This window comes from Xenopus laevis, chromosome 3L (assembly GCF_017654675.1).
Source record: "Xenopus laevis strain J_2021 chromosome 3L, Xenopus_laevis_v10.1, whole genome shotgun sequence".
NCBI lineage: Eukaryota > Metazoa > Chordata > Amphibia > Anura > Pipidae > Xenopus > Xenopus laevis.
Window position 1 is genome coordinate 76905117 of NC_054375.1, and position 20018 is coordinate 76925134.

Here is a 20018-nt window from a genome sequence, read left to right on the forward strand (position 1 = left end):
ATGGAGAAACTGATAATACAGGTGTGGGATCTGTTATCCAGAATGCTCGGGACCTGGGGTTTTCCAGATAATGTATCTTTCCATAATTTGGATCTTCATATCTTAAGTCTGCTAAAAAAATCATTTGAATATTAAATAAAACCGATAGGCTGGTTTTTGCCTCCAGTAAGGATTAATTATATCTTAGTCTGAATTAAATACAAGGTACTGTTTTATTACAAAGAAAAGGGAAATAATTTTTAAAATGTTGATTAATTTGAGTAAATGGGAGACAGTCTTCCTGTAATTCGGAGCTTTCTGGATAATGGGTTTCCGGATAATGGACCCCATCCTATAGATGCAAAAAAAAAAGTCTAACTGTGCCCTCATGAGGACAGCTTCATCTGTAACTGCCCAAAAGAGCGATGGCCTGCTGGAAACACACAGGGTCAGACCTATTGTGGATTAAGTGAATCTTAAATATGGTATAATCTAGAATTTTGCATAATGGTAAACTGAGACGGAGACCGGCGAAATGGCATAAGCGCAGTTGGAGTAATTTACCGCTTTGCGACAACTGCGCATGCGCCAAAATGGACGGAAATTGGCGAAGCACCGGAAAACACAAAGACCCGGAAGATGGCTGCGGTGATTTCTGATGCTGTGACTCTGCACCGAGGGGTAAGTAAAAAGTTAGGGGCATTTCCCTGGGGGGGGGGCAGCTAGGCTGGGGGTAGGGTTTTTTTGGTAAACGTTTTGTTTCTCCTTTAAGGTGCTCTTTATGTGATTGGGCACAGTATCACCAAATGCAACAAAACTCCTCTCATCCATAAGGATATCAACTTTGGGTTAAACAAAGATATCTTGCTCTGTGTGCAATGGCCCTGCATATATTTTAGCATTGTCTTGAATGTTTTTCATGTCACCAAAAATCCATCAAATGTGAACAGAGAATGCAACAAACATAATAAAGACTGTCTGGTCCTCAAATAGAAGGTCAACAACTAATTTTTGCTCGCAAAACAAAGGCCCACCATTCGATCTGACCAGTGAGAGTTCAGTGTCTCATAGGATAAGATCATATGCAACAAAACATGTACTTATGGGTTTACAAAGGTGCTGAATACAATCTGCCATCCATTTAGCACAAAACCACACACCTGACCATCTGGCCAATGAAGCTGTGCCATTGCATAGTACAGGTATGGGATCCATTATCCGGAAACCAGTTATCCAGAAAGCTCCGAATTATGGAAAGGCCATCACCCATAGACTCCATTTTATCCAAGTAATCCAAATTTTTAAAAATGATTTCTTTTATAATAAAATAGTACCTTGATTATTATCCAAACTAAGATATAATTATTCCTTATTGGAAGCAAAACCAGCCTATTGGATTCATATGTTTCCATAATTTTATAGTGGACTTAAAGTATGAAGATCCAAATTACAGAAAGATCCGTTATCCAGAAAACCCCAGGTCCTGAGCATTCTGGATAACAGGTAGCTGTTTCAGAACTACTCAGCACCACTTCATAGCAGTTATGTAGCAGAACTTTAACCTGCCCATATGACCAATGTCTTTGTGTGAATGGGTGGTCAATAATAAAAGTTATGTTTTAAGGCCAGCAAGCACTTAAGTGAAATAAGTGTACCCTCCCTACTTTGTGAGGTAGGATACAAAGAAGTCAGCAAAAAAATGCTTGTCTAACTCAAGTTTCTTCACAGTCACCACGTGCAGTCAGTTTCAGCGCAGGATTGGTGCTTATTCTACTAAAGTCTTTGCCAGAGCCCAGATTCAGTGCAGTGGAATTTGAGATGCTGGGACATGCGGCACAAAGAGACATCGAAGGAACAGGCAGTCACATGTCTTTAATGAATACTTGTACTTAAAACAACTCCCTGATTTTACATCAATTTTTTCATGGGCCCCTCGAAAATGTAAAATGTAGGTTCTAATGTATAACCTGTTCCCAAATATTGTCTAATTAAACGGAGATTTGGCAGTGGGTAAAGCTTACCATTTGGAGGTTCTCGCTTCTTATCTGTAAGAAAAAAAAAAAAAACAATTTAAGAAACTGATATAACAAATATATTCCATCTGTTTATTAATTTAGCAATAATATCACAATAAAACCCCAATATCCCCGTTAAGCAGAAACTAAAGCCTCTACTCTACATTCTTGGTTTTCCTTGCATGGTATTTTTATTATTACAGAATTGCCACATTCTTATATGATTCATTATTTGAGCATAGTCCAAAAAGTTTGGTTTACATAATGTGGGAAAATCTCTGCTATTGTAATACAAGCAAACCTCAACATTTTTATTGTAAAACAAGAGTAAAAATTTTATTAATTGTGTAATATAGCTGGTAAATTACTTGACATAATTACTGTATGAGTAAATAAGGTAAGCAATATCACTGTGTCTAACCAGGTTTTCTTGGTCTTCTTGCAATTAAATCAGTAGTTATTTTTCTGAATCTTTTCGCTTCTTCTTCACTTGCAAAATTTAGACCAATCTGACATGCCTGAAAACAAAATATATGTTTTAAAACAGTTTAAATCACAGAACTCATTGCAATTACACAATTACATTTTAAAGTTACGTCCACTGTATACAAGTACATTTCTAGCTCCTGGTTAGCCTGTATCACCTTGTTTAGTCATGACATCTGTCATAGAAGCTGACGCTACATGGTGAATTCATGATCATTTCTCAAATTGGTTTCTACACTGCAATGTAACATGAATCTAAATTAATTCGTAATCAGCCTTGTATCATGAATTATATATTGAAGATATACTGCATATATTGAGTCTGGCCCTGGTAAATGACAGGAGCACTGAGAATTTGTTAGGAGTTACAATTGCAACTTTAGGGTCACAAATCATCGTTTTGGACAATGGCACTCAAGAGATGACCTAATAAGATCCAAGATGGTAGATGCTGTGAACAAACATGGATCACTATTATAAGCTGGCCAGTACAGTGAGTTTACCATAATGAAGTTCTAGACACATTAATTTTTAGACTTTAGAACTTCTATCACTGGCTGTGACTGAAACTTTGGGCTACTAGATAAATAAAGCTTTTTGCCTTTATCAAGACGAGTGATGTACTTTGTCTTACATATATGTATGTATTAAAAGTAAGATTTTCCTGTATCAAGATCTGCTTTATTAATAGATTATACAAAGTATAAATATCATTTAGATATTCCCAACATTAGGTTTAATGGGATGCATGCCAGGACACAATTTCAACTTACATCTCCGGGAAATGTGTGAAAATATGTTCTTGGGCTATTATATACAAAATTATAGTACAGTTCCTGTTCATGGAGTTGTCTACCTTCCTGTAAATAAAACAACACATTATTACGAGAGAGAGAAGCAAATTAATTTTTAAAACAGATTTAAAAAAAAAACAAATAATAAAAAAACACTATAAAAGAATGAATAAATAAACAAATAAATAATTTACCATACAAGAAAACTAATATATTGTGTTAAAGGGGATAAAGAATTATACAGTCAACCAACAAAATGTAATCATTTGTTGATATATTTGCAGTACACGCAATTACAAAATTCAAAGACATTGTTTTCAATGGCAAAATAGTACACCAACAAAGTGCCCAAGAGATAACAGAGGACAGAAAATTTTTGCAGTTCTGAATATAATACTTACCTTGATATCATACACTCTGATGAAATACGACCTTTGTGGATTGTCCTTTACCAGGCACACAACTCCACAGCATTTCTTAACCCACACAGAGTTACGTTCCGAGAAAAATACCTGAACAACAGCTGACGTCATGGTCTAAGGGGGGAAAAAAAGGGTAAGTGGTCCAGTAGTATGAATAATTAACATTAGCGTCCTCAATATTCAATTCATTTCTTAAGGATCAGAGACAAACTTTTCCTGTGACTAGCACAAAATAAGGTTTAACTAAAACAATGTTCTATTTCTGTAAATATTCATGAAGAGTCTCTCCAATATTTCCACATCCTTATGTGTAAGCAACACAGCTGAATAAGGTTCACAAACTGATCCATAGAGCTGAATATAATGGGACTTTACACCATTGTGAACCTTTGGGAAATATTTCTAAAGGTCATTGATATGCTGTCAATGGCATGTACCAGGGTAAACATAAAATACTGATTAGTCAAATAGTATTGAAGAAATACATGAGAGATTCAATAATAGCTCCACTTCACCTGGAATTAGGACGACAAAAGTAAAGGTGTTAAACATTTTCAAACATCCTATTATATTTTTGGGTTTTTTTTATTAATTTTCATTTTTGTTTCACCCAACACTTCATTTTTTTTTTTCTTTACACACAAAACATTACTACAGACGAGGGATCCCAGATATGTAAATTACTTATTTTGTTTTATTTACAGATTTGAGCTACGACTTAGATCCTGCTGGGAAAATGGTGCTTGTGTAAATGTTCTTATTTATTCACCATCCTCTGTTAATCTGTGTGAGTGGCTGTTAGCCAAGAGATCCCACTGGCAACTGGGTAGGCCCTCAAAACCCAGCATGCAGCTTGTTCAAGTACCTGTAAGGCAATTCTCACAAATAGCAATTTCAAGCATTTTGGTACTGTTGCTTTGCCAACTACTTTCCCAAGTAGCCCAAAGAAGTCAAAATTGTCCTATTGGCCTGCAGGGAGGGAGAGAATAAAATGTAATGCTGTCTTCTTATGTGGTTACTCATTTTCAGCTGCACTCTATAGGTTGTATAAAAGCCCATCAATACACTGAAGTATGGCTTAAAAAAAATATATAACCATCCTTCAACCTGATAATATAAATTCTGGTGTTACCTGATTATTTTACAATTCCTTTAAGATAAGTTCTCAACCATACATCATATAATGCCAAGGCCTCATCAGTTAGTGGCACACAGGGCATACCTAGCTGGAATGTGACAGTTAAAGAACACTATGGGGGATTTACACTGAACTTCTAAACTTTCGGGCCAAGTAACAACTCTTTAACTTAGCGAGATTCAAATTGGCTGTGATATGTATCTCAATGTTTGTTAATGAAAAGAGCAACCAGCACTACAGAGAAATATTTCTCATTGTTCTAAAACTTGGATCACTGGTGAATATAAATAGTGCCACAATTAGGGAAGTCTGCATCCTCCCAAATGGTTTTAGCAGTTGCAGCGAATCCTATTCAGATACTTTCTATATAAGCACAACACTCAAAGTGGCCATACACAGAGATCCACTAGTTTGGCGATTTCACCAAATGAGCGGATCTATCCCCGAGATGCCCACATTGAGGTGGGCGATATCAGACTGATCCGATTGTGGGCCCTAGGGCCAAGGATCATAATGTAGGCAATACGGGGGGTCTGATCGCAGGACCGCATCAACGAACAGATGCGGCCGCAATCCGAAGGGATTTTTAACCCTGCCCGATCGACATCTGGCCAACTTTCGGCCTGATATCGATTGAGGAAACATGTCGAATGGCCCCACACACGGGCTCATAAGCTGCCGACTCGGTAAGTCGTCAGCTTTTATCGGCCCGTGTATGGCCATCTTCACTTCAAAGATATGCCATGTTTAGGGTTGCCACCTGGCCAGTATTTTACTGGCCTGACCGGTAAAAATGATACATGACCCCAATGTTATTAATAGGGAAAAAAATATAAATATATAGGCCGGTATTTTTTTTCCAAAAAAGGTGGCAACCCTAGCCATGTTGAGAGCAATCTATTAAAAATCTATACAGGTATAGGACCAGTTATCCATACAGCTCGGGACCTGGGGGTTTCTGGATAAAGGAACTTTCCATAATTTGGATCTTTAACACTTAAGTTTACTTAAAATAATTTAAAAAAAATAAGGATAAAGTATATCTTATTTGGGATCAAGGACCGTTTCATTATTACAGAGAAAAAGGAAAATATTTAATTATTTGATTAAAATGGAGTCTATGGGAGATGGCCTTCCTGCAATTCGGAACTTTATGGATAATGGGTTTCCGGATACAGGATACCATATCTGTATATCAATGCACTATAAAAGCTATGTTGAATTGTAAAGTACCAGTAGTCAAGTTTTACGAAGTTGCTGTATACAAAGCAACGTTAAAATGACTTCAACTACAGATAACAGCAGATAAAAAGACAAATATCCTTGGATATTTAAAGAAATATAGCAATTTAAGGTGTGACTATGCCCCTTCTTGTACAGAATCAGGCCAAGAGGGTGAACCCAAATCTTCATCTCGCTGTGCCATACAGCTATCTCTTATCCTACTTCAGAGAAGGGCAGCTAGGCAGTGAGAAACATTTTGATCTATAGCAGCCACTTTTTCAAATATCCATCTCCAAAAATAGGATAAAACAACCAACAACAAATCTGGAAGCTGGTCGGCAAGAAATTATATTAGCTGATGAAAAAATAGTTTGCGTTGCATGTACAGACACATTAAATTCTGTGCATGTGTAAACATCTACTGCATTCCAAATGCATCCCTACTGTGGATTGCCCATCTCTTTGGATTAGAGGGAGTTAATAGAAAAGCATGCAGAAGGCACAGCACTAAGAGGAAGAAGAAAGTAGAAAACCTTTACATATTCTACATGCTCTTCCCACTTGACAACAGAAAATAATATAAAACCCACAAGGAGAATACGGAGAGCTCTGTTTTGATTTTGCAGAAGTATGCAGCACATGAATACATTCATTCATTTCCCACTGTAGATTGTATGCACTAATGCTTTGCAAGCAAATGCCGAAAGCAAAGTTTAGGACAATTCCTAGCAAAAGATACACAATGAAAAGCATGGAACAGTTGACAACAAAGCCATAAAATAAACAATCTAGATTAATCTAATATGATTAATATTGTATTTTGTAAACTAGCTAATTAATTCATTTTTTTTAACTTAATTTTCACTTACACCATAAAACACTACTTTGACGTTTACTGAAGCACTTGGGTACTTTGCCCTTTAAAACATAACAGTACACCACAAATAATTGTGGATTTTTCTAAACTATTTGATACATTAGTTGCTGGCATTCACCAGTAGCTATAGGCCCTACATGATGTTCTGCTCTGAAATTTAAAGGGAATTTAAACACAAAAAGAGTAAAAGCTTTCATTGGGTCTAAAAAAATGTACTGTACATGTAATTGCTAACTAAGTGCAAAAGGTAAAATACCATAATTAAAGCAACACCGAGTATGGAATTTGTAACTAATGCAGGAGTAACATTTACAGGACCAGATACTTGGGTATGTCACATTGGTTGTCCAAATCACTGTTAGTTTGGGCAGGGGAGTTTTGGCATCTCACGCCACCACGAGACGTCCTTCCTGATGCTACCCCTAATAAACGGATTCCCAGAAAAGCTGCTTTCCTTACTTCATGGCAGGAGTACCATTCTGTTTGAGGCTATTGCAGCATAAACATGCAGGATCAATTGCCTACTATATCAACTACAGCAAAACAATCAAGACCAATAGTCTCCCTTGTTATACAAACTGTAGTGAATACTGCCACTATTTCAGCTGTCTTCACTAAGTAATGCAGACTGTGGCTTCTGTGTGTGAACATGCTGCACATGCAGGTTTAAACATTCCAATCTTTTCTCCCCAAGGAAGAAAATGAAAAATATATACTTCCTGTTTCAAATGCTGACTTGCAAATACATTTGATTTGTCCACAGCTGGAAAGTGTTTTAAAGTAATACAAATATAATGCAGTGTTGCCCTGCACTAGTAAAACTGTCGAGTTTGCTTCAGAAACACTACTATTGTTTATATAACAAATAAGCTGCTGTGTAGAAATGGGGGCAGTCATTCAAAGGAGAAAAGGCTCAAGTTACACAGCAGATAAGTTCTGTAGAACATAATGGTGTTATCTGTTATCCACTATTTAACCTGCCATATAGCCTTTTTTACATTTCCGCCATTTCTACACAGCAGCTTATTTATATAAACAATAGTAGTGTTTCTGAAGCAAACACGTCAGTTTTACCAGTGCAGGGCAACAGTGCATGATATTTTCATTACTTTAAAACACTTTCATTTTTTGGTGTTACTGTTCATTTAAGAGGGGTAGGAAACTGGTCCCAAAGAGCAAAGAGACATGTTTCCTTACAGTCTAGATGCTTTAATCGTTTATTTGCTGCACTTTAAATGCTGGGATGCTGCTCAAAATGTATTTTGATATATCTCAGTCTCTTTGTGCACCCACATTTTGCACCCAACCCCTATCACACTCGCCCTCCAAGTCCTTGTTTGATAACAAGCAAAGGAATATTAACGTCACTGACTGACCAGTCACACAACCACACATTATTTTGTGAGCATACTACAAAACTGTACTGGCTGGCCAGTGCTTTTAATAGGTATGAGACCAATGAAAAGTCCAAGTACCATACAACTGAATAAGGCATGATATATTCATACAAAATACAATTTTTAAGGAAGCATCTTTTAGGAAATCAGTAAAAAATGTAAAAAAAACTTTATTACCAGACTTTTAAAAGCAGCAAACGGGCATCATCTTTTAGACACACCATGTGTTATGACATAAGTAGTCACCTGACGCATTTCATGCCTCGTTCTGGCCCTTCATCAGATATATTCTTGGAAAATATCCTTGATTTTACAGGGCTAATATACAAAATGTACAAAACTGCTCTACAACACAACAGTAAAGACAATTTGCTTATTGGTCTGCCCAGTTGCTGGATTCAATTATTGGGTATGTATGTACAATATTTCATAGCAACTCTGTGAAACGTACTAAAAAGCTTTCATTCTGGCTAGGTCAGTATTGATTCCATTAGTGTGAAGTACTTGTAATTTGAATGCAACTGATTTATACCACAGACCAATAGCCAAGTTTAATCATCACCATCTGATAATGTCTAAATGTGCCAAAAGCTTTAACATCCACCTAGACCTCACAACCCAGAGAAGAGGCATGGCAATGAAGCCCTTATAGATTACAATATAAGCCTATCATTTTTAACAACTGTAAGGCATAAGGTACAACGTCAACAATAATTTAAGGTCAACATTATTTTTATAGTCACTCTGCCTCAATGTACCAAGGCATGAAGCATAAGCAATGTATTGCCCTAGGGTGCACAATATCAATGTTCATGTGCAGCAGTATGTACCCGACACAACTGTGTACCAAGTTACCTTATCAGGTTGTAGGTCCTCACAATCGTACCACATACATACTCCTAGTCCTTACTCTGCTCAAATTTTGAGTATTCAGTTGTTGGGGGTTCACAAAATATACTAACATATTGTGAGAATATTCACAAAGAGAAGAAGTATAAATATGCAGTAGCAGAAATGTACTCCAAATGTTGCATCTCCACTATTTTAGCTGTTTGAGGAATTCTTTGGAAAAGATTCTGGGAATGAAATAGCTTTTTAGCATATTATTATAACGGAATAAATTCTTTACTTATACAGCTGGAGGAAACAGTCTGTTTTTAATGCTTTAAATATATTTTTGTGTGTTCTGGAAATAAAATGCTTTGAATTCTGATTTTCAGAAGGGATCCATTCCACCTGGCAACAATGGTTAGCACGTCCTTGGTAAAATCCTTGCTCAGTAAATGTTTCCCCAAAGGCATTGGTACCTATTTTAGACAGAACTGAAGGCTAATTGATCGGGTTAACTCTCTATAACCTGCATAAAGGCGAGTGCTATATAAAGCATAATAATAATAAATCTGTTGTTACAATATATTAAAAAAAAGTCCCTACTTCATGAAGTAACAGTAGGAAATGGAAGACTTTGAGGCTATATTTACAGTTATTAGTACAGGCATGGGATATATTATCTACAATGTTTGAGACCAGGAACTTTCCAGATAAGCAGCCTTTCTCTAAATTAACATTTAGTATGTAATAGAATGGCTAATTCTAAGCAACTTTTCTATTGGCCTTCATTTATTATAATGTTATAATTTAAACATTTAGTATGTAATAGAATGGCTAATTCTAAGCAACTTTTCTATTGGCCTTCATTTATTATATTTTAATTACTTATCTTCTTATTCTGACATTTTCAAGTTTTGAAAGGAGAGTCACTGACCCCATATAAAAAAAAGTGCTCTGTATGGCAACACATTTATACTTATTGCTCGTTTTTCGAGTAAGGCCATCTCCTATTCATAGTCCAGTCTTTTATTCAAAACAACGCACGACTGCTAGGGTAATTTAAACCCTAGCAACCTGATTGCTGAAATTGCAAACTGAAGAGCTGCTGATAAACAGCTATATAACTCAAACACCACAAATAATAAAAAATGAAAACTAACTGCAAATTGTCTCAGAGTATCATTCTCTAGATCATACTAAAAGTTAACTCAAAGGTGAACAACCCCTTTAAGTCTACCTGAAACAAAGAGAACAAAACCCTTCTGGCAACCCTAAGCCCCTTCACCAGCCCTCCTCCCCTAACTGTCACAAGTGTCCGATCTTTGTACTTGCTATAAAAATGTGGTGGGATTGGCAGGTAGCATCTCACTCCACTCTGGATCTTTTTCTGTCAGAGCTCACCAACTGGATCATGTGCAGTTGAAGCTAGATCAGGATTGGCTACTACTGAGCATGCTCCAGCTGGGGAGCTCTGAAAGAAGAACATCTGAAGTGGAGCATGGCATCTGTCAACTTTGTTGTAGCAGGTACAAAAACAGGAACACTTTCGACGGGTGGGAGCGGGTTTTGTTTTGCTTTAAATAGTGCCAAATACCAGTGGCAAATAAAAAGAAATCGGTTAAAAACATAAATAATAATAATACAAAGTATGAGGAAAAATTTAGAATCGTCTTGATTGATCTCAGTTTACAGTAAGTACTCTGGATATCCAGATGGCAAAATCTCTGTTCCTAAATTAGTTTTTAAAATAAAAGCAGTTCAGCATACAGGAAAATGGCAACTTGGTTGAGGCCTGTGCTTAAATACCATATCAACTGTTTGATCAATTCCTTGGGTCTTGCAAATCTATTAAATACCCCTGTAGTTCAGGTACCAGACTTGGATAACACTACTGGACCTGATTTTCTGCACCCTACACTTTGTACAGCATTGTGCCCTTTTAATAGCACACTGTAAAATACAAAAAGATAAGTACAGACTATGTTATTATCGTGATCCTTTATTTACATACCACCAACATTTTATGCAGCACTTTACAGGGAATGATGATCAATCTATGCCCCAGTTGAGTTTTAAAGCAAAGTTCACATTTAAACAAAGCACACGCATACTAGGGCAAGGCAACAGCTCTATTCAGTAAGCCACTGAGTCACCTGAGACTACATTTCCCAATATTCCAAACAGCACGTAAACTGATGAGACTGGAAGTTGGAAAGCACAATCCGAATGAGTAGTCATCCTACATGAGAAAATACGCACCCTCTAAAATACAAGTTTTACCAGTTCTCCTGCCCCTGACAAGCATTTTGTATTAAATGCCCAGTATAAATGATGTATGTAGGGGCTCTTACACTGGGAGTGTTGAACTGCATAACGGATTGGTGGCTTATTTTTGAGTTCTACCCCATAGGGAAGCTGGTGTTAACGGACCCCATTCTTCTCTATGGGTACTGTACTTACGGGAGCACACTGAAATGCCAAATGTTGATTAAACACAACATGAAGCATTTCATCTATGTAGATAAGAGTTAGATTTGAAAACTAAAATTATAAGCTATTCAATATAGTTGAACTTGTTGGTTGTGTTGTATTAAAATGTAAGCACAGATGACTTAATTCTGTACATTTAGTTTGCCTTTCTGTGCCACATTCTCTCCTTGAGTGTAGACTCTGCATTGTTTTTAGCCATCCCAATAGATACAAATGTAGGTTTTAGGCAACCAAGAACTGACCCTTGCAAAGTCCATTACTATACAGATACTATCAAGTTCAGCTCCTCAAGAAAATCAGGTAGTACGTGTTCCACACCCAGTATCAGCTGGCTGAGTGAGTATGCTGCTTTAAATATCAGGAAGAGAGTTACTAGGTAGTACAGGGGAGGAGCTGCAACAGGACTGTTCCAAGAGCAGCATGGGCCACATACCTTTAAAAATGAACCCTTTTTGGTGTATAACATTTAAAAATATACTTTAGAAATTTAGCAGGTATTCCATAGTAATAATATGTATTCTGCTGAGCTTTTATATTGAGGGTAGCAATAAGGATTCTTCTAATGTAGTTTTGCAAGAATATCCCTGCTTTACTATATGGATGTAAGCCATAAGGGGTAAGTATTAAGTCGCATGGTAACCCACAAGAATAAAAAGTGAAAAGCAATTTGTGGATTCCTTCCTAGAATACCTAATAATCTGCAATACAGTAGAGGTTGGGGTTTGTGTTCTCCTTAATAGAATCATACCGGTTTCACATATGCAAATAAACCATATGGTATGCAGAGTGTGCCCCCGAGCCCAGTGGTTAAGCATCAGGTTATATGGTATTCAATGAAATTATAGAACTTTGATATTTTTGTACTTGGTTGTCTTTGCAGGATACATTTATGCAAATGGTATTCAATACTGCACTTATCTTGAGTAGGAAGAACAATATGGCAGCTTCTATTATTAGGTACTCTTACAAATATGTTAAAATGAATTGCTTGGTACAGATGAGCTATGCCCCCAGATTTTACTGCCTAAGATTACACACAAGATTTTCAATTCCACCCAGAATCCAATTAATTTATTAAATGGATAGCTCACCTTCAGTATGTTTAAGGATATTCTCTGCTTATCTAGTTTTTCTAGGTTTTCATTTTTATTTTATAAAGTTTATTAAGTAATTAGTTTTATAAACTATGAATTTGTTTGGTTAAAATTGTAATGAAATTGTTCCCTTGTTCCATTTAAATACCAACCTGGTAGTTTCTGCAAACTGGTGAAGTGAAATAACTGAAAAACTACAAAATAAATAAATAAATAAAGACCAACTGAAAGTGGTATCAGAATATCACTGCCTAGATCTTATAGGAGAAGGATATTAAAGGAGAAGGAAAGTCATTTTTACTGGCAGAACCCCCGGGTCGGTGCAGTTTTCTCCTGATGGGAGCCCCGGCCCGGGGTGTAGGGTAAGTAAATCACTTGGGGGTGCCTAACTTTTGGCACCACTAAGTATAAAAATAATTTAAATGTGACCTACCCTCTCCTTTGACCTCTCAGATCAGCTGATTGGGGTACAGGGCAGGATGTTTAATGCAGATAAAACAACAGAAGTTCAGAAAAGCACAGAATGTTCCTCATTTAGCACAGTTAAAGGATATGTAAAGATCCCTGTTGAGCAAGTCTATTTTCTGTGACTAGATAAAGGCCTAATATTTAATATAAATGACAGGCAAAATGCATATTTTCACATAATGGTATTTGCAATTTGCTCTTAGTTTGCAGGCTCAAAAAAAAAAAAAAGTTTGAACAAGCAGTTAACATGCTAAAAATGGCCAACACCTGTACAATAAACACTAAAGATCCAACACAGATGCAGAAGCAGACATAGGTAGTGCTGTATGTCGTCCTAGCACAATATCAATACACCAGGATTTAGTCAATAACATGTTTTAGTTGGAAGAATGAAAAGCTTTGTGAGCATGTTATGCAACGGTTTCGTTTATTTAACTAATCAATAGATTATTTGACAAATATAGCTGAGATACATTTAGCATATTTAACCTCTGTCCTGATTCCTTTGTTAGGCCTTAACTTATACAGCTTTGCTCTCAGCCAGTACTAGGTGCCATTGTGTTTATAGGTTGAATGTTTGGGAGAAGCTCAATAAACTCTCATGATTTTTGCAGCATAGAGGTCAGGAGAAAACACTTTCCGTTTCTATGCATTGGAAACCATTAAAGCCTCCGATTCATTATATGTCTGTCTGTCACAGACTACAGAATAAAATTCATACACTCAGCCCAGAATAAGAAGCATATACACTTAGATCTTATACACTTAGTGCAGGAGAAAGGCTGCAAAAGGCTTTACTATAACTTGACATATACTGAAAAGAATGAACCAGACAGGTGACATTACTAACAATCAAAGCAGTAAATGGTATCCTCCTAAATTTCAGCGGTATTGAAACTACAATATCCAGCATCATTCCATACTGTCATAGAAACCGCCTGACCAAGAAATTGGGAAGAAATATATTAACTATATACCTATTACATATAATAATTAACGCTAAGGCTTCATTTGATGTGCAGAGTTGGCACCATAACTTCATAAAGATTTCACTGTAAACATTTCCCAGGATTATCTTCTATGAGAGAATATGGAAAGCATAAAGGTTAGTCAAGCTATCAATATTTGCACAATGTGGGGGAAATTGACAAGTACATTGCTGCCTTAAAACCTGTGATATGCCATGTGACAATTCTTAACTGTTTATAGGAAAATTTAAATGCAGTATTAACTTCAACACAACTGCCAAGACTAACACAACAAACACAAAGTTCTGCTACAACTAAACAAATAGTTAAATTGTATCAGAATATAGGAAGCATAAAAGGGATGTTGCATCTGGATTATCTAGTGCTGGAACTAAGACCTGTCTGTGTAGGCCAATTTACAGTATCATATATGACAACTGAATGAAAGTAGCCATGTATATAGTGACCAGACAAGACAAAGAGAATAAAAGATGTGTAAGTAGAATTATTTTTCTTATTAACAAGTATCTATAAAGAGCCATACACAGGGTCAGACTGGGCTGGTGGCAGACTGACCCAGGACCACTGCCCTCCTTGCTGAGATCTTTGGGCCCCCACACCACCCTGCTGACCGGGACCTGCGCTCCCCTGTACGTTAAAGTGGTGGCCCCCGACGTCCAGTCTGACACTGGCCATAAATTAAACATACAAAAAGTGAAAAATACAGAACTTAAAGGGATCCTGTCATCGGAAAACATGTTTCAAAACGCATCAGTTAATAGTGCTACTCCAGCAGAATTATGCACTGAAATCCATTTCTCAAAAGAGCAAACAGATTTTTTTCTGACATGGGGCTAGACATTTTGTCAATTTCCCAGCTGCCCATGGTCATGTGCCTGCACTTTAGGAGAGAAATGCTTTCTGGCAGGCTGCAGTTTTTCCTTCTCAATGTAACTGAATGTGTCTCAGTGTGACATGGGTTTTTACTATTGAGTGCTGTTCTTAGATCTACCAGGCAGCTTTTATCTTGTGTTAGGGAGCTGCTATCTGGTTACCTTCCCATTGTTCTTTTGTTTGGCTGCTGGGGGGGGGGGGGAAGGGAGGGGGTGATATCACTCCAACTTGCAGTACAGCAGTAAAGAGTGATTGAAGTTTATCAGAGCACAAGTCACATGACTTGGGGCAGCTGGGAATTGTCTAGCCCCATGTCAGATTTCAAAACTGAATATAAAAAAATCTGTTTGCTCTTTTGAGAAATGGATTTCAGTGCAGAATTCTGCTGGAGCAGCACTATTAACTGATTCATTTTGAATTTTTTTTTCCCATGACAGTATCACTTTAAAGAGGGCCCTTCTCATTACAGTTATTAATGTAAAAGGAAACAGGGTATGAGATACAAGGTGTGGGATATACAGTGAATGCCATAAATTCCTACTTTAAACACTGTTTACACAGTACTTTATACAGATTGTTCTTAATAAATATAATAATTCACATCAGGCCCTGCTTCAATGGAGCTTACAAAGCTTCCCATTATATTCATACACACACTTTAATTTGGAGACAATTCACCTGCCTGTATATTAATCTGAGTGTGGGGAGATACTGGAGTATCCAAAGGAAACCCACACAGACAGGAAGAATATACAAGCTTCTTGCTGTCAACATAGATAATTACATGGGCACTACTCACAAATAAAACAAGAGAAATAGCGGAAAGAAAACGGCACTGTATTTTATTGTACTAAACACAAAGTAACACTATAGCAGAAGATGATAAAAGTAAAATGAGCACTAATGTATCTTATACAAAACAATACTTTTTAGTGCTGTAGTGGAACCACAACTTCCTTTGTCTGGCTGGCTAAGAAGGCAGGTTCTACTCAACAGCAGGAGAATAAAGTTATTTGTAGGTCTAGTTTCTGGGGAATTCAAACAGCCATAATTGTGGTTATCAGTAATAGCGGGGTTAATATTTCCTCAAGCAGGAAGTTGTAAGTGCTAGCTTCAGCCAATAAAGAAAGGGCAATAGCTATGCACTGTGTATAGCCCCATGGAAACAGGGCAGAAAGAATTTGGCAGAGTTGCCTGGGATAAACCAAAACCATCAAGCTGCAACTTTCAACCTGTTCAATGAAAGGGCCCATCATCATGTGTCAGCTACAGACTGCAGGGAGTAATAGTAGCAACTGCAGGTAACAAAACTATGCTAGAATAAAAAGCAGCGGCTTAGACAGTCAGTGCAGCAGCTTCCCTTAGGAGCTATACACAAAACACGATTTTGCACTCTACGACCCTGCAGCTGCTTCGCTACAATTCCCTGTTCGGACGCAGGGGTGGGAGTTGTCGTAAAACAACAGGAGAGCTGCAGCAGATTGAATTGAAGGCAACCGGGCCGCACTCACCACGCACTTCTTGCCCAGGTAGCCGAAGAGACTTTCATTTTCCTGCGCGGTGAGCAGTATGGAGCCGCTGTTTGACAGTCTTTTAGTCGGCCTGTTGTTGTTGTTCTGAGGGCCGATATTGTTACTCATGATTAGTGTTGGCAGGGGGATCTCTCCCTCCGGTCCCTGCAGGGATTCTATAAGTCAGTATCTCCCCTCAGCGCTAGATCAGGGCCGCTTCATATCCCGGCCGCTTGTCGTCGTCTTGTAGGAGGATCCGGATGACCAGGCTGGCGCTGCTACTGCCTGTGCGGGAGGTGGAAGCACAGCGCGTGCTCGGCCCCGTAAAGCAGCGCGCTCCCTACTGTACGATAGGAAGAGCCTGGCGCATGCGCACGTGAAGGCACTCTATATTATCATTATTAGCCCTTACAAGCTTCCGTCATCTTTTTTAGCCAGTAGGCTTCACACAGGCCGCGGATCCGAAATATATTGTGGGAGAATAGTTCATGCTGCAGGGTGGGAGATGTGGCTTTGTTGTACAGTGCGCAACTTTCGGACAGATGAGCAATATTAGTGTACGGGTCACTCCACACTCTGCTCTTCTCATGTCATTATGATTACATACTCATTACATATTATATTACATGCATCAGGATCCTGATGAAGGGAGGGTGTTCCCCCGAAACGTTGACTGTTTGGTGGCAAAATAAAAGGGGATACCTATGATTACGTGTGGTAACATACGAAACGCGTTAGGTGGATATTTGTTTGTGTAATAAAGAAAAATCCTTTTTACCGTTACCTGGAGTCCTGTGGAGTGCGTGCCAAAGTGTTGATTTGATACTGCCCGATTGCATTAACCAGAGTGTGTGTGGATCCGTTTTCTATACATATGCGTTGCTAAGGGACCCGGCCGGGTCAACAGAAGAAACGCACCACCAGTTGCAGGATTGGTGAACTATAGGTGTGCGGTAGGAAAGATTACATTGTCAGCTAGCAGTTAGGCAGGTTAAAATAGTTGAAAGGTTCAACTTGATGGACATGTGTCTTTTTTCAACCTAACTTGTTACTATGTATTTCCTCTAGTCCCCTCCTTCTTTATCTGACACACACAATTTATTGAGGTACTGTAGCTTCTAATTATTTTCCATGTTCATTTCTTTTTAGCTTTTGGCATTGTTTTTACATGTCATCTCCTAACATGGCGAACTCTGTCTTTTAAAGGGATATTTCATGTAAATGAAAGTGTACCTTTACTTATACAGTGCTATTCTGAAACAATTTGCAGTTAGTCTTCATTTTTTGCAACCTTTAAAAAAAAAAAAATACACTAGCCCAGAAAACTTTCTAACACAGTGCCCCTTCATCATCTTACCTGATTTTTACAAGCGTCGCTTTCATAGACAAACTTATTCATGCGTCGTAAACTATACATTTTCAATGAACATATTGCACCCTCTAAAGGCAAGGGAAAACAAATTATTGCTCACCTCAACCTGACCTAAACCATAACCTTTCCAGAAATTAGAATGGTTAAAAGGGGTTGCTCACCTTTGAAATCCCCTTTTTCATTTAATTTGTTTTCAGATTGTTCACCAGAAATAAAGACTTTTTTCAGTTGTTTTTCATGTTTTATTCTTTATTATTTTTCAAAACGGAAGTTTCATTCAAAAACAGGGGAGTAACTATAGAGGAAACAGATCCTGCAAATATAGGGCCCAGGAACTGTAAAAGCCCTGTGGTACTCATAAGCAGCTGCAATATATGTTAATGGAAAATGCTTTTGCCAACGTTTAGGGGCCCAATATCTAGTCATTCAGCTGCTGGAAAGTTCATATATAAGAAACTCATATAACTGAGTAAATAGATACCAATATAAGCAGTTGATGTTACTCAATGACAAGTAGGTGATATAAAAAGTTACATTAATGTAATGTTTTAGATGGGTTCAGTGACCCCCATTTGAAAGAAAAAATGAAGGCCAGTTGAAAAGTTGCTTAGAATTAGCCATTCTTTATGATACTAAAAATTAACAAAAAGGCGACCCACCCCTTTAATAAAAAAGAATCCTGGAACTAGAGTGATAGGGGCATTCTCCTGTTTTACATACAATTATTGGAAAGCTTTCATCTACAGTATTACTACCAAGTTATGTGTGATTAAAACAGACTGTTGCCCATACATATTGAAATAGGTGGTAAATTACAACAGTGCAGTCATCAATTGCAATCATTCATTGATTAGTTTTGATCAGTCTACAGTATATAATAAAATGAAACAAACTTTCTCGTTGCTGTGAGTAACTACGATGGGTTCATGCCTATTTTAGTAAATTAGCTGCTCTGTAATCAATACAAAAATTGCCTAAACAATGGTCACAATTTGACAAGTTAAGGAAAAGTGAGAAATTTATTTGGAGAAAAGTATGGTTATACAGTAATTGGTCATTGGTTGATGTTACTTAGCTTGTGTGTAATCTCTTCGTTTGTGTGTTAGCACAGTGAATTGTATGAGCCAGAGGTCAGCTATTAGAACTCATATTGCCCCAGGCTCCCAGGTCTCTACTGTGCAAATTAAGACTTGGTGCTTGCAAAGTACAGTCAGAAAGCTTAAGAAAAGTAATCAAAAATGAATAGGTAACATTATTACAGCTATTATATACAGCTTTCATCTGAGCTTTTGGATTAACATATTTTCTTTCTTATTTGTACTTATACAGAGAAACCCTTGGTAATTGATTCCTGGATAATTCCTTGTTGTGTGCATGTGTAAATAATTATTGTTAGACTGAGAAGATGACTGTTGACCTTTAAAGGCTGTCATGAAATTCCTTGAATGTCCCAAAAGGCTAGATGTCAGTGTTGTGTGTGAAAGTAAAGCCTCAGACAGTGTATTTACTGTAGACATATAGCAGGAAGGAAATTATAAACATACATTTCCTGACTTGTTTGTATATTGAAAGGAGAATAGGCACTGTGGGACCCAATAAAGAGAGAGGGTATGATCTAATGTATATTAGGTAGATGACAAATAGGTTCACTTATAGATTTTTTGGCACATGACTCACTTTGAATGCAGATGCACAGTGTCGGACTGGCCTACCGGGATACCAGGGCCAAGGTGTCAGCGGGCCCTCCTGCTTCTAAATATTTGGCTTATTTCATGGCCATTCCCTATTTCTATGAGAATAAAGAAGCTAAATAGATGGAATAATAGGTTATACTATGTAAAGAAAAGAGAATAGGAGAATAGAGGTTGAGTAAGTAAAGGAAGAAAATAATACTTTGAGTGGGCCCCTGGTCTAAAGGTTTTTGGGTGGGCCCCTGGTCTAATGGTTTTTGGTGGGCCCCTGGTGTCCCAGTCCGACACTGCAGATGCAAGTACAGGTTCTTTTATGCTTGTGATGTGCAGTTTTATGGATAGGGGTCATATGGTAATGTAGAGAACC

At 37.6% G+C, this 20018-nt stretch overlaps 1 protein-coding gene across 2 annotated transcripts in view; it reads right to left on the reverse strand.

Moving 5' to 3' along the window:
* wasl.L (WASP like actin nucleation promoting factor L homeolog) overlaps positions 1-16945 on the reverse strand; it is a 32757-nt gene extending 15812 nt beyond the window's left edge. Inside the window, 5 exon segments of one of the 2 annotated variants that reach the window (NM_001091383.1) lie at positions 2001-2024; positions 2416-2512; positions 3254-3340; positions 3676-3810; positions 16589-16882. In NM_001091383.1, the coding sequence (NP_001084852.1) occupies positions 2001-2024; positions 2416-2512; positions 3254-3340; positions 3676-3810; positions 16589-16717 (472 nt within the window). In that variant the 5' untranslated portion in view covers positions 16718-16882. 2 annotated transcript variants of the gene reach the window in all.
* Positions 16946-20018: the final 3073 nt, after the last annotated feature.